Genomic DNA, 14,659 nt, shown 5'->3' with positions numbered 1-14,659 from the left:
CCATAAGGCGATGGACAAATCCAGACAGAATTGTCCGCGAAACATAAAACGAGACAGTCGACCCAAGAATTGTTGCGGAAGCGTAGATCAGCCATCTATAGAAGAAAACATCGAGTTAGCCTTCTGTTTTGTTTTGTTTTTTTCCGCGGGTAAAATGAACATAAATCGGAGCATCTCATACCCTTTCCATATCCCAAATATAAAACCAGCCACAGTTCCAAATGTGGACCAACCCACAAGAGGCGGAAATGAGACGAAAAAGACACACAGCCACAGGATAAAGGCGGCTAGCCAGGATGTTTCCCACTTCTCAGCGACCGGTCCAAGCCAGATGAACAATTTCCCAGTAAACACCATGAACGCGATGCCGGATGCGCCTAATAATATGGCAGCAAAAACAGTTCCGATTTTCTTCCATAGAGTCATCTCCTCCCAGATCTTATTCATACGGTAATATAACTTTGTCCCGCGGTCGATTATCTGTTCGCGATAGCTTGCACCCGGCCTGCTCGGCCTGCTCGACCTGCTTGAGTTTCGCCTGGCGCGACTCCATGGCGGGTGAACATCACTGCCAGGAGAAGAAGGTATAGGATCCGGAGAAGATGGTGATAGAGACAATGCCCTGGCGGTGGACTGATAGTCCGCGGGCATTATGAGATGTGTATATTTTTGGGGTATCTTTGAGAAGTTGGGTCGAATCCGGGGGAAGATGAACCGCTCTAAAACAGTGATCGGCAAGAAGGTGGGATATCAAGAATGAAAATCTTCAAACAAGTTTTCAAGGGCGCGTCAAGGCCCTGATAGTTGGACTGAACATGGAGGAGTGGCCAAGCACTAGGCTGAAAATCATTTTGACCCTGAAAGAGTCCAGATTGCATGTCAGCGGATCCGCCGGAGTTGGATCTCTCCAGGGCTCCAGGGCTGATCTACATGTTCTCCAGAGCTACCCAGGTGTTTTTATGTTTATACTATAATGTAACCCTTGTATATATATTTATATATTTTATATCTATGTGTATTTATATCCATATTTGGATATTTGGATATTTGGGATTGCTGATGCTATATAAGTGTACTCCGTATAGCTAACCCACATAAATCTGTGTATTATTTTTTCTTTATTCACTATTTTGAATAGTTTCATATTTTTCTTCTTTAATATCTACGTCTCTTATTATTATAATAACCAAAAAGGCTGGGCACATAATAAATTCCGGTAGTGTCACTTGAAGCTCAGCCGATAAGCTGTGCCCCCAGTGTTGATCTTCTCCGCCCCCCTCTTTGTCCGTCACTTCACCCTTTATTCACCTTTCACAGACGTCGATCGGCGGCGATGCGATGTAATTATTTGCTTGTCATTTATCATTCTCTCGTCTTTCACCTTGCGCTATAACCTGAAATCAATCTCGGGACCCCTATTGTTCTTCACTTCCCCACGACAGAGAGAGTGAGCATGAGGTATCTCTGATTCTCGACTCTAGTCCTACTCTTCTCAAACATTTTTGTCCTTATTTCCTCCTGGCTTCGGACACCCCACCCAGGACCCAACCTCCCTCACCGCTAGGATCTCAGATTGTTTCCTGATCCTTTTCCCTCGCGCGTATTACCCATATCAACATACGCAATGGTTTCCGACGAGCTTCTCGAGAAATGTCTCCAGATCCTGCAGGATCAGGCGCTGGATGAGGAAGAGCAGGCGGAGAAAGTGGAGGATTTCTTGCGCGCAAACACATCTTTGTCGGGTACACCCTTGGAGAATGCGGTATTGGACATCCTCTGGCGCCATCGCAACCGAAACCTACCAGACGCATCGCCTCCGGTCCGTCATACCGTAATTCGCCGTTCATCGCCTGCGCCATGGCAAATGGCTCGATCATCCACACCGCTATCCCCTCATTCGACTTTAGGAACAAGCCCTGGGAGTAGCTCGTGGATGCAAAGCTCCCGTGGGCCATTTGCGCGACCCCCACTATCTTCTACTGTCTCTCCGTTTACGTCTCCACGCCCATCGCCCCGGCTTGCCCTTGCGCAGCCTATACCTCATTCCCCAAATTTAAATGCCTACGAGTTCTCGGACCAAAGTCAGATTTCTGACTTCTATGGAGACTTTGGGGGCGATAACAATGTTGACTGGCTAGTCGCAGATGATGCCAACAGTACAACATCGTCCGCCGGTGGGGTCAGCACACCCGGGGCACTCAGCGCTACTGCGGTTGAATTTGTTCCAGATATGAGCCCACATGATATCCTACGCACAGTATTGGGTGACAAACGATCAAATGATGAAATAGAGGCTGCGCTGGAGGCTAATAGTTATGATCTCGGTGCCACTATTGCTTCACTCTCGCAGGATATAGAATCCGAGGCAATTTCAAAACAACAAGATGACGGTCGTGTCTTGGTCGGCAAGTCTATGACAATGGAGCAAGTCCGCCCGGTTACGCCGTTGGGTAGCAGTCGCAGCCCTGTGGTCTGCAAGTACTGGTTATCTACTGGACAATGCCTTCGAGCGGACTGTCGTTTTAGTCATGACCTAAACACACATGTATGCAAGTGAGTGTTTTTGGATCTTCTGGATAAACTAACCGTTCATGCGCTGACAAATGTGAATAGATATTGGGTGATGGGAAATTGCCTAGCCGGTGATGGATGTCCCTTCTCGCACGATCCTTCGGCGCTTATTGGCAATCTCAGTGTTACAGATGGCAGTCGACCGGCTTCACCCTCCCTGTTCCAGGTAGACAGCGGTTCCGATGCATTCCCACCCTTGCAAGCAGCAGATAACGGTGACCAATGGGCAAACCAGTACACTGGCCGGTACCCTGGTCATCTTTCTGCTTACCAGACTAGCAAATATGCACCTCCCGGTCTCCTTCCTGGAATGGGCAAAAGAAATGGAAGCGCAACTCATCTCGGACGTCCGAGCTCCCGTCCATCAAGCCGCCACCAGAACCGCGAGTTGAATCCTGCTGCACCATCTGTAGACGATCCGGATGCCTTCCCAACTCTTGCCGCGGTCAATGCGAAGAATGCTGGGAAAAAGCATCATGGGAAGCGGGGCGGTCATAATAACCGCGAAACCAGCTTGAGCAAAGAAAGTGTCCCTTCATCTCTGGCGGATGTGGTTCGAATGACTCCATCTCCTGTCCCTGGGAAAACCAAATCTGGCTCCAAAAAAGACACAAAGGGTCGCGAAAACAGTGCCGCAGCTCAGTCAATTCCACCCCCGCAGAACATTCCCTGGCTAGAGACAGGCACGCGGGCCAATCAACAATATATCAAATACCGGACAGAGGCTATTCGCCATGGCACTGTGCGAAATAAGTTCCTGCAGAGGTAAGCTATCAGCAAGGAATATTAATTTCAATCCCTTCTAACGATCATCTCTCTCAGCGCTGCTCAAGCATGGAACCGCAATGATGCGCGGGCTGCCAAAGCATTGTCATTACGCGGTCAGGCCGAGAACGACGCTATGCGCAGATGTCATCGGGAGGCCGCACGCCAGCTCTATGAAGAACGCAATCAACATCTCTCTCACAAGGGATTGGATGAATCTTCGGAGGAGCTATACGTTGACCTTCACGGTCTCCACCCGGAGGAGGCTATCGAATACCTCGAGAAGATCCTGCTCAAGCATGCGCGAGAAGGTCTCCGGGTGGTGTATGCCATCACGGGCACTGGCCACCACTCGAAGAATGGCAAAGATAAAATCGGCAAGGCCGTCAAGGCATGGTTGAACGAGTGGCGCTACTTGTTCCGGGAATTCAGTGTACCTGGTGAGCGAGGCGGTTATGTCGGAGGGATTCTTGGCATCGATCCAACCAGTTATGACAAGTCCGTGGCCAAGGAGCTGGCTAGTGAATTGATGGAGGCCAACGCTGGCGGAGAGCCTCCCATCCTGACTATGGGCAAAATTCATTTACTCAAGCGCGAAGAAATAGAGCAAGATCAATGACCTGGCGTGTCATTCAACTCGATTTGCGTCAAAGCAGCATGATACCCCAGTACCAAACTTATTGAACCCATTGATAGCCCAACTTGTTTGCAAACTTTTGACTTGAAGCTGTGACTCAACTACAGCACACAAAAGTCCATCAGGCGAACGTATCGAGTGCTTTGAGCAATCTTTTTTATCATAGACTGCGCTGGATGGTTCTATATAGCAATCCATAGGCCACTCCGCACTCTCAGTGTGGCTTTTAGAACTAGCAGGGCAACTGAATACAATCTACAGTGAACCCACTTCTCATATAAATGCAAATTCACACTCATAAAACACACTACTATGTACATAGGAGATGCAAGGAACATGTACAGAATAACATGCGTATGTATGTAGGTGACAAACAACACAGCGCTACATATATGAGCCACCTACTCCGGCTCCTGATGCTGCCACTCCTCCCTTAGAGCGTTAATATCGACCCCACAAGCCTCAGCCTTCTTAACAATGGCCCTAGCCTTATGGGCAACAGGAACATCAATCATCTTCCCATCAAGCGTCCAAGCACCCCTCCCAGCTCTCGCAGCCTTCTCATCCGCAATGACAACCCGCATAGCCCACTCCGTCTCCAGCGCATCCGGTCCAAATATCCGATCTGCAACCTTCACCTGCGACGGATGAATACACTGTTTCCCATTGAACCCCAACCGCCGCCCATCCAGACACTCCTCCTGCAGCACATCCGGCGGCGTCCCATCCCCCTTCTCAGACTTGTACGCCGTACAGACGAGATCAATCGTCGAGGGCAGATCCGCCGCCCGCGCAGCCGTAGCTATCGCAGACCGCGCGAACAAGAACTCCGTCAGCGAAGGCGTCCGTGTAATACTAAGGTCTAGGGCGAAGTCTTCAGCCGCAAACACCAGACCTTGGAGTAAGGGCGAAGCGGCGCAGATCTGAGATAGGTTTGTCAGGGATTTGGCGGACTCCACTAGTGCCAGGAGGGAGATTGGGGTTCTTTCTGTTTGTGGTTGCTGAGATAGGGTGTGGGTTATAACGTCTGTGACGAATGTTAGGTCGGAGGCGGAGTTGACTTTTGGGATTACGATTGTTGTTAGGTTTGGTGATTGGAGCTGGGATGGTTAGCAGGTGAACATTGTAAGAACTACATAGTATTTAGGTGTTTGTGTGTGCCCGGAGTCAACTCACGACTTCAGTCAAATCACCCAGTGCCAGTCCACTGTCTACAGAGTTGATTCGCACGGCGCGTTCCCGGATTCCTGGCGGCGCGGCTTGGTCAATTGCTCTCCGCACTAGTGAACGCGCCTCTGTTTTCATGTGCGGTGTCACGCTGTCTTCTAGATCGTAGGTGACACAGTCGGCGGTCAGGGAGCGCGACTTGTCTAGGAAGCGTTGGGAGGAGCCGGGGACTTTTGGTGTTGTAGGTTAGCTTGGTGGTTTTTTTTGGAGCTTGGGGGTTGAAATGCGGGGAAGATGCGGCTTTGGAAGGGAGCTTGAGCTTACCGTAGAGGAGAGAACGACGGAGGGTATTGCGGGCTGCCATTGTTTATATGGTTTGTGGTGTGTGCATTCAATGGCATAGAGTTGTGTACTGTACTGTGTTGCTTGGGGGAGTGGATGTCTTTATGGAGTTGATTTGATCGGGAAGAAGCCGACTCGGCTATCTAAAGCCGCTTTGTGTCGATTTAGTAGGTTGGCACAACAATTGATTTCTTTCTTAATTTTCTGTGGGTTAATGCACTTTATGAAGGCTTTATATAGTTAGCTATTCATGCTTTATATAGTTACGTGGTTTATTTCCAAAGTAAATTCGGATATTTAGCATAGGAACCGTTCTATTCGCAGAGTTGATCTCAATATATATAATCGCAAATGCATCCTCCAAAAATCGACTCAGGGTTAGTTATTACATATATTACATACACATAGAGTATGTATATTGCAGACCTAGAAATAGCATTATAGATAATTAGATATTAGAGCTAGATGGCATTCGACAAATTCATAAAGTGCTAATACTACTCAAAGATACAACTATAGAAATAGATGATCGTCAAGGGTATTATAGTGAAAGTGGTCTGGATCGATTATGATCGAAATAACAACTTGAAGTGCATCTTTTACTACATCTGATGATACCCTTTCCGCAAACCAATGTGATGACAGTTTCCCCAAGCTTGGTATCGGAATGGGCAATACTTGTTTCCCATTTTGATCGGGTATGGATTGTAGGAACAATTTCAACATTGCAATAGGTCCATGCACCAATACAACCTCAACGATTCAATTATTCACATGGCATCTTTGTTTATGTGACCTACTTTCCGAGATCTCGAGGTAGATAGGTACAGTTTAGATTTAGCATTTGAACCACCAAAGTTCCCTGCAATCCATGCCTATCTCTCTGTACTTCCTCCTATGTCTACCTGGGTAATGTTATTTCTATACTACTGTCTCTTTATGTGGTTTTGGCACAGGCGCTAGATCTTTTATAGATCAAACTTTGTGTCTTATCGGCTTAGCGCCACATACGTTGGATAACTGCACGTGTAGTATCCACTCAATGGAATCACGTGAAATACATCTAGGACTGTAGCCTTGTGCCTAACTAGGAGTAATGAACAAATTTGCTCAGAGACACTGTTTAATTCTAAAACCACCAGCTTTCCATAATACACTAGGCAGATGCTGCTGCCCTTGGCTAAGCATATAATACACGTCATCAATCCACTTGATCTATGCTTCTGCCCTAGCTTTGGTTATTCTGCCATAAAAGACCGCCTGCACCCGTGTTTCGACCACATAGGGATCACCATCAGTCAACAACAGACTTAATTGGATTAAATTGACCCAATCTGCTGACCGAGAGGTCCTTTACATTCAGACGATATCAAATCCTTCACCTTGCAAGCCATGGAACAAGGACAAGGAGGCCAAGGCGAGCTCAACTGGCGCCTCAGCGCGCACCCGATCACGCTACTTGTCTTCTTGGGTATTCGGATCGGTTCGTACTTACCCACCACGAGTAACAGCGGGAAGAATGATTTGACTAACTTGATTATTAGGTGCGCTACTGATGTATCTGTTTGGTGTACTCTTCATTCATGACTTGTACGGATCCTGCGCTGAATTACCCGCTACTCAACTCGTGATGCTAATGTCTATCTAGTATCCTCGTCTTCATTTTCACACTTCTCCTCCTCTCTGCGGATTTCTATTACCTCAAGAACATTGCGGGACGTCGGCTGGTCGGCCTACGTTGGTGGAACGAGGTCGATACCTCGACCGGCGACTCGCAGTGGGTCTTCGAATCATCCGACCCTAATGTTCGCACTGTGACAGCCACGGACAAGCGATTCTTCTGGCTGAGCTTGTATGTCACACCTGCGTTATGGGTGGGCCTTGCGATCTTGGCCATTGTGAGACTTGTTGGTGTTATTTGGCTCAGTCTGATTGGTAAGTCCCTAGATACTTTCGACATGAGCCGGCACTAGGTATTGACTTTGATTTAGTTATTGCACTCATTTTGACTATCACGAATACGATGGCATTCTCTCGCTGTGACAAATTTGGACAGGCTTCCACATATGCCAACTCGGCCCTGGGTGGTGGTATTGTGAACAACCTCGCTGGTGGCCTGCTGGGCAGGCTGTTCCGGTAATGGTAGGCAGCTCGATTCCTGTCTTGCCGTTAGTGGCTCTATATCAGTGTTTTCACATGTGCTCTGTATTTCTAGCGGAATATTTGACCACTTACCATTTAAATGCATGCAATTTCTTATCAAAATATGGAACAATCTGTAGCTCTAATATGATCTGAGCATCCAGCCTACTGTGAGTTTCTTTGGGTATGGAGGTATGGAGCCATCCCATGGGGGCAACCCATCGTTCCTTCCCAACCAGGTCCTTTCCACTTTCGCGTCACTTGCGCGTTGGATTTGTTTTCTTTTTCCTCCCCTTCCATCCTCCTCCTTTTTTTCTTTTCCTCTTCGTCTGCATTCAGCCGTTATCGATTTCGCGCGTTGACTACGCATCAAGAAGCTGGTAAGTGTCGTTCTTGACGTTGGCCCCGCACCATCTCTCTCGATGATAGCGCTTGGGAGAACGATCCTCGTGAAAAGATCGTGTTTCGATTCTTCTAGATGATCTTGTCCCTTCTACCTTTCCCTGCCGTCACTTACAGCACTTCCACCCCCCGTTTCCCTTTTGACCTCTGCGCTTCCATCCTTCGCCCTGGCGAAGGCATTCATTCTTTGATGGGAGATTGACTAACAGGATACTTTATCTAGTTTGCCACAATGGCGACCCAAGACGATGGCTTCTCCTGCGGACAGTACGTTCTCCCCTCCAAGATTCTAGCTTTCCCAGCTCAGAACTCCCCCCAAGAACTTCAAACACTTACAAACCTAGATGTGGCGAGTCTGGCCACATGACTCGTCAGTGCCCGAATGACCCGGTTCCTCTGAGACCCCGAAACAGCAATGCAGGGTGAGTTGTTTCTGTGCTATGTCATATTGTGCTAGGTCGTCTAACTAATCTGCAATATAGCGACGCTTATGGAAACGACGGCAATGGCGGCGAATATGGTGAGCGCGCTGGTGGCGGTGACCGCGCTTGCTACAACTGTGGCCAGGAAGGGTAAGTCATCGACCTCTGTGTTTACTTGGGTATACTGACGACAATGCAGCCATAACAAAGCTGATTGCCCCGAGCCTCGCAAGGGCGGTGGTGCATGCTACAACTGTGGTGAAGAAGGGTGAGTTGTTGTTGAACATCTAGGACGATACAGTATTAATTGTTTTCTTGAAACAGTCACTCCAAGGCCGAATGCACCAAGCCTCGCGTGTTCAAAGGTGCCTGCCGTATCTGTGAAAAGGAAGGCCACCCAGCTGTTGATTGTCCTGAGAGACCCCCCGATGTTTGCAAAAACTGCCAGGCTCAGGGCCACAAGACGATGGAATGCAAGGAGAATCGCAAGTTCGACCTCAACATTGTTGCCGACATGCTTCCCCAGGAAGCTTGGGCTTTAATGAAGAAAGCAAGTGACGGAAGGGATCTTGATGATTTTCGCGAGGTACCAGGAATCCATAAGCGTCTTGAAAGGCTTGAGCATTGGCTGACCTAACTCTAGGCACTCAAAATCTACTCCAAGGCAGTTCCCGATGCCACCTGGGCTGACGTCGAGAAGAAGATGCGGGAGGACGATTTCAACATCTACATTATTGCTATGGTAATCAATCATTGTCGTTTTGATGCTCAGGGATGAATTGCTGATGAATGAACTTTGAATATAGGAAGCCGAAGTTGACGACGTGATCAGCCTTATCGATCTTCAGGGCGTGCTTGATCGTGAGTACGTGATCGGATTCTTTTTCAGCCCCAAGGCATCGCGTGGCAACCTCCGAGACCGCTGGCCTGCGGATGCCGAGGAGAACCTTGAACGCATGAACAACGCTGGTATTCCCTACGAGCGCAGGGTGCCTAAGTGTCTGAACTGTGGAGGTAAGTGCTAACCTTGGTTACCTATTTCTCGAAGTGTTACTAAACCATCCTGTTTAGAGTTGGGACATATCTCGCGCAGTTGCAAGGAGGAGCGCGCGGAGGGCAATGACCGTGTGGAAATCAAGTGCTCGAACTGTGAGGAGCTTGGACACCGCGTGCGCGATTGCGTACGACAGCGCAAGAACAAGCATGGTTGCCGTAATTGCGGGTATGTTGCTGTGGTGCAAACAACGAACTGGTTAATGCTAACTTTTTATGAAGATCTGTTGAGCATATTGCTTCTAATTGCACCGAGCCCCGATCTGCCGAAGGCGTTGAATGCCGCAGATGCAACCAAAGTATGATATGACCTTAATACGATTGGTATATCTCATGATGCTAACATATCTGTTTTAGCTGGCCATTTTGCTAAAGATTGCCCTAATGCTACTGATCGTCCCCCTCGTACCTGCCGCAATTGTGGGTAAGTTAAAAATCTCAATGAGAGCCCTGGGATTGTCACTGGTTCTAACATAAATGCAGATCCGAAGACCACATCGCTCGCGATTGTGACCAGCCTCGTGACGTTTCCACCATCACCTGCCGCAACTGCGAAAAGAGTAAGTGTGATGCATACCCTGAAGATTTGCCATTTCTTCGGCCATTAAACAGAACTGACAACCATTTTAGCCGGACATTACTCTCGTGATTGTGATCAGCCGAAGGATTGGTCGAAGGTTCAGTGCAAGAACTGCGGAGAAAGTGAGTTGATCATAGACGCCTGCTTAATACTTGAGTTAGTCCACTAACAATTATTTAGTGGGTCACACCGTGGTCCGTTGCCGTCAGCCCAAGGCGGAGGAGCCTCAAGACGAACCCGCTTACTCTCCAGGCTCTCCTCGACGCGAAGAACCTGATCTGCTGGGCCCGGAGGCCAGTGATGAAGTGTTTCAGTTCAAGCGTCTTGACGACGACAACTGGTAAACACAATACCACACGAACAACGGGTGATAGGAAGCTCTGAACGCAACGGCCATTTGGCTTCCCTTTATCCGTTATTATGACCGCCCTATGCGAGACATGGGTGTTGACTGTTCTTGGGATGCCGCACGGTGGCCCAATAATGGACAAGAACCCGATATCACATATGGGCCTGTCTCTGCTCGTGGTTTTCAGTTTTTCTTTCAAATATTGCAATGTTTTTGATGTTAGTCAGTGAAATTTCCCAGGGGTTCTACAATGATTGCTGACCGGCCATTGGTTTCTAAAGGACGACGTTAAGAACTTTCATGCTCTGTTGAGCTCGACTTGATTTTAACGCGTCTCTGGATGGGTTTGGCGACGGAGTCTGGGCAGGAGGTTCTGATCTGGGGAATTTTTCTGACGCTCATCGATATCTGGCTAGCTCATTTCCAATGAAACATCTATTAAGTTCATTCTTGGCTTGTAGGCTTAGAATCCGGAGTAGTAGTTGTAATAATTGTATTGCCAAGATCCGTGGATGACGGCAATAAGCAGACGTTTATCGGGATTCCTTAGTTCGGCCTCCAAAGTTCCCGAGGAGCATGAAGCCGGGTGACAAATTGAAGGCCTGGCATGATGCCGATGTCATCAAACCAAGCACTCCGATGTCGATCATTGACCATATGATTCCTAGTTGATCGTCGTTACTGGTAGGGGTGTAAGTATTTTTACCATGTCATAACCGGGATGTACTGTGGGCCGAATCGGGAATTCCGGTGCCCTAACCCTCTATGGACTCTCTACTCTACTTTTTGATATAGACTATCACGGACATTTATGGAGGCTGGTTAGTGTTAGGGTTGACTTATGCACACTTTGGAAGTGCAGACCTTACATTAAGGGGCACAGAAGTCTAATCAGGAATGCACTTGCGAGGATCTTATTGGAAGGGTTTCATAGCCATGAAAATATTTTGAAAAATAGTATATCATTGACAGTTCTAACTTGACATGCAACCTGCATAATTGGGTAGCATTTGAATACAGAGTCCGGAGTACTCCGTACAGAGAAGTTTGATCAGGCACATCCAAATCGGGGCATCCCGTGCTCAGGAGCCTAGTGCTTCGGCATTTGCCCGAATTTGTGTATCATTACGGCATTACCATGGAACTCTGGGGATCCAGTGTAGGCTACTGCCTATGTAAATAAGTAGTTTTGGAGGCTAATGCCTTAGAAGTGGTCGATGATGTCATCAGAGTCGGCTATAGCCGGTCGAAGATTTCGGGACTCGGTACGGCTTATACGGTTTACCCCTTGTCATATATCCCTGCCAAGTATCTGTACTTGACAAGATAATCTTAAGTGTAATCTGAGTCAGTACGTATGTTGGGTTTCTTTCAGTGAAGATCGGCAGAGAAAGAATGTGGGAGTCTGGGGGAGAGACATCCACCTGGAGAAACCCCAGATTTTTTTTATCCAACTTTTAATGTGTATGTTGTATATCTATATGAAAATGGTACCTTAAACCACGTGAGAATGTACCGGGTAGGTGTCATACACTCTACATATAATCGACGGAAACAGCCTTGGAAATGGCCTTTGATTATATTGATGTGAATTATTACTGTAAAACGGGTACGGTACCGGATCCCGACCTGGCCATGCGAGACTCCGGGGCCCCTCGCATGGCGCAACGGCACGTCTTACACGCCGATTCCCCCCCGGTGGATCCCGTAAAAACCTGGAGGAATACCGAAGCCTCCATGATGGGGTTCGTAGCCTCGTACCCTCCCCAATTGGGCCATGGTATACATCACCAATGCGACCTTGCTAATGTTTCTCATTGGCTTGCGTTTTCCTCGTGCTGGTTTCTGATTTGCATCCCAAACCCTGGCCCTAGATGTGGATACTACCTCCTTGTTTGATGGGGTTCATAAGTCTGGCCGACTTCCCCAGACATGGCTATTTCGTTCTTTTCTCTGCTTAGTAGTTCATTTCAAATCCACCGGCAAATAGTCGGACTATCTTTGTTTAGGGCTTGACTATATACAATTCGTTCTACAATCTGCAACTTGTACAACACCGTCACCATGAAACCATACTTCGGCCTTCGGGGCACGAACCTGAACATCATGATCGGTGTTATTGCCGGTCTTGATTTCTTGTATGTCTTTCAATATCTACTTGGAAGTACGCAGCACTAACGTAAAATTTCACAGGCTATTTGGATATGACCAGTATGTCATCACAAGCTATACATGAGGCTATTGTGTTATTCTTGCTAACATTCAACAGAGGTGTTATGGGAGGTCTATTGACATTGCACTCATTTGTTACAGTCTTTCCCGAAATTGACACCACTAAATCGAATCCATCGGCCAGTAGCAACTCGACTACACAGGGTATGCAACTCTATGGCAACCTTCTATTCGTCCATGTACTAATTTATCAGGAATTGCTATCGCTTCTTATAACTTGGGTTGTTTCTGTGGCGCAATCTTCTGTATCTGGGTTGGAAACTACCTTGGTCGCCGTAAGACGATTTTCGCCGGCTCTATCATCATGGTCATCGGTGCTACGCTACAGGCCAGTGCTTTCTCGCTGCCACATCTCGTTGTCGGTCGTATTGTCACCGGTATCGGCAACGGGATGAACACCTCTACCGTCCCTACATGGCAGTCTGGTAAGTATTTCACAATTATTAGAGAGGATATATGGCGCTAACATCACTTAGAATGCTCCAAGTCCCACCACCGCGGAAAACTTGTCATGCTCGAGGGTTCCTTGATTGCTGCTGGAATCACGATCAGCTACTGGCTTGATCTTGGATTTTCCTTCCTTGACCCTAGCTCCGTTTCCTGGCGATTCCCAATTGCCTTCCAAAACGTTTTCGCACTAGTCATCTTAATCTTCGTGCTGCCACTACCCGAATCACCTCGCTGGCTGATCCTCAAGGGCCGCGAGCAGGAAGCTTTGGATGTTCTCGCCGCAATTCTAGACCTGGACGAGAACGATCCCTACGTCCACTCGGAATTCGCTGCTATCAAGGATGCAGTCCTGGCTGCCTCGACTGTCAGCTTCCGTGACTTGCTCACTATGGATGAAAACCGCCACTTCCACCGTGTTGTACTTGCCTACGTCAACCAGATGTTCCAGCAGATCTCTGGTATCAATCTGATTACCTATTACGCTGCTTTCATTTATGAGAACTCTCTGGGTATGGACGGCTTGACATCGCGCATTCTAGCTGCCTGCAACGGCACTGAATATTTCTTGGCGTCTTTGGTCCCCATCTTCATTATTGAGAAGGTGGGCCGACGAGTTCTGATGTTGATCGGTGCTGCTGGCATGTCGATCTCAATGGCGGTTTTGGCCATCACCACTAGCTTTGAAGGCGAGAGCAAACCTGGTATTGCCGCTGCCGTGTTCTTGTTTGTCTTCAACACATTCTTTGCCTTTGGCTGGCTGGGAATGACCTGGCTATATCCCGCAGAGATTGTAAGGCTTTCATCCTTTTTGTTCTTTTGCACCAAAATACTAATGATGCGATAGGTGCCTTTGCGAATTCGTGCTCCTGCCAACGCACTTGCAACATCGGGTAACTGGATCTTCAACTTCATGGTTGTCATGGTCACGCCTGTTGCATTCGACACGATCAAGTACAAGACATATATTATCTTTGCTGTCATGTGAGTATTTTTAGGCGCATTGATTTGGACACGACTAACTCGATTCCAATAGCAATGCATTCATCTTCCCCGTTGTCTACTTCTTCTACCCCGAAACTGCCTACCGATCCCTGGAGGAGATGGACACGATCTTCCATAAGACAACCAGCGTCTTCAATCTCGTCTCGGTCGCCCGCAATGAGCCCCACCGTTACGGTAAGAAGGGCGAGCTGCTCATCAACTACCAGGAAACCGAGGAGCACTTGCGCCGCGCTAGTTATGTTTCAGAGAAGAATGGCAAGCTGGCCAATGGGGTGGACGATGTGGAGACTGGAAAGGGTACACATGTTGAGCATCGCAAGGACAGCTCATCTGACAGTCCATAGATAAAGCCTTTTGAGAAGGCAGATCCTTATTTCATTTCAATCAACAGTCTATGATGTTAATGAACAACTCACTATATATCGCAAATACTGGATGGATGTTTCATGAATTATGGCGTAAGTCATTAATTGCATTATGGAAACATTATGTAGGTCAAAGCTACTAACGACAAAACTAAAAATGGCCCATCAACTTCAAACAAC

General features: G+C 47.8%; 5 protein-coding genes across 5 annotated transcripts; 4 read left to right on the top strand and 1 right to left on the bottom strand.

Moving 5' to 3' along the window:
- Nucleotides 1-1,624: 1,624 nt before the first annotated feature.
- On the top strand, nucleotides 1,625-3,955 carry PGRI_001680 (CCCH zinc finger and SMR domain protein; the record flags this gene model as incomplete). Its single annotated transcript, XM_040787881.1, has 3 exons — nucleotides 1,625-2,553; nucleotides 2,614-3,336; nucleotides 3,394-3,955. The coding sequence occupies 3 exons, from the start codon at nucleotides 1,625-1,627 to the stop codon at nucleotides 3,953-3,955; spliced, it is 2,214 nt and encodes a 737-aa protein (XP_040651653.1).
- A 419-nt stretch (nucleotides 3,956-4,374) lies between these two features.
- Nucleotides 4,375-5,504, bottom strand: PGRI_001670 (HpcH/HpaI aldolase/citrate lyase family protein; the record flags this gene model as incomplete). The annotated part of the gene is made up of 3 exons (XM_040787880.1): nucleotides 4,375-5,073; nucleotides 5,150-5,370; nucleotides 5,465-5,504. 3 exons carry the CDS (start codon nucleotides 5,502-5,504, stop codon nucleotides 4,375-4,377), a joined length of 960 nt encoding a protein of 319 aa, XP_040651652.1.
- Nucleotides 5,505-6,874: 1,370 nt separating this feature from the next.
- PGRI_001660 (DUF846 domain-containing protein) lies at nucleotides 6,875-7,622 on the top strand (the record flags this gene model as incomplete). Its single annotated transcript, XM_040787879.1, has 4 exons — nucleotides 6,875-6,965; nucleotides 7,027-7,072; nucleotides 7,131-7,417; nucleotides 7,474-7,622. The coding sequence occupies 4 exons, from the start codon at nucleotides 6,875-6,877 to the stop codon at nucleotides 7,620-7,622; spliced, it is 573 nt and encodes a 190-aa protein (XP_040651651.1).
- Nucleotides 7,623-8,258: 636 nt separating this feature from the next.
- PGRI_001650 (uncharacterized protein) lies at nucleotides 8,259-10,425 on the top strand (the record flags this gene model as incomplete). Its single annotated transcript, XM_040787878.1, has 13 exons — nucleotides 8,259-8,293; nucleotides 8,371-8,448; nucleotides 8,509-8,598; nucleotides 8,648-8,716; nucleotides 8,773-9,034; nucleotides 9,092-9,190; nucleotides 9,255-9,462; nucleotides 9,520-9,670; nucleotides 9,724-9,800; nucleotides 9,859-9,925; nucleotides 9,985-10,061; nucleotides 10,132-10,203; nucleotides 10,262-10,425. The coding sequence occupies 13 exons, from the start codon at nucleotides 8,259-8,261 to the stop codon at nucleotides 10,423-10,425; spliced, it is 1,449 nt and encodes a 482-aa protein (XP_040651650.1).
- A 2,069-nt stretch (nucleotides 10,426-12,494) lies between these two features.
- PGRI_001640 (sugar porter family MFS transporter) lies at nucleotides 12,495-14,458 on the top strand (the record flags this gene model as incomplete). The annotated part of the gene is made up of 7 exons (XM_040787877.1): nucleotides 12,495-12,568; nucleotides 12,624-12,641; nucleotides 12,700-12,806; nucleotides 12,857-13,087; nucleotides 13,139-13,902; nucleotides 13,957-14,093; nucleotides 14,146-14,458. 7 exons carry the CDS (start codon nucleotides 12,495-12,497, stop codon nucleotides 14,456-14,458), a joined length of 1,644 nt encoding a protein of 547 aa, XP_040651649.1.
- Between the last annotated feature and the right edge of the window lie 201 nt (nucleotides 14,459-14,659).

Source organism: Penicillium griseofulvum, assembly GCF_001561935.1.
Source record: "Penicillium griseofulvum strain PG3 chromosome Unknown contig_79, whole genome shotgun sequence".
NCBI lineage: Eukaryota > Fungi > Ascomycota > Eurotiomycetes > Eurotiales > Aspergillaceae > Penicillium > Penicillium griseofulvum.
This window is presented reverse-complemented; position numbering and strand designations above follow the sequence as displayed.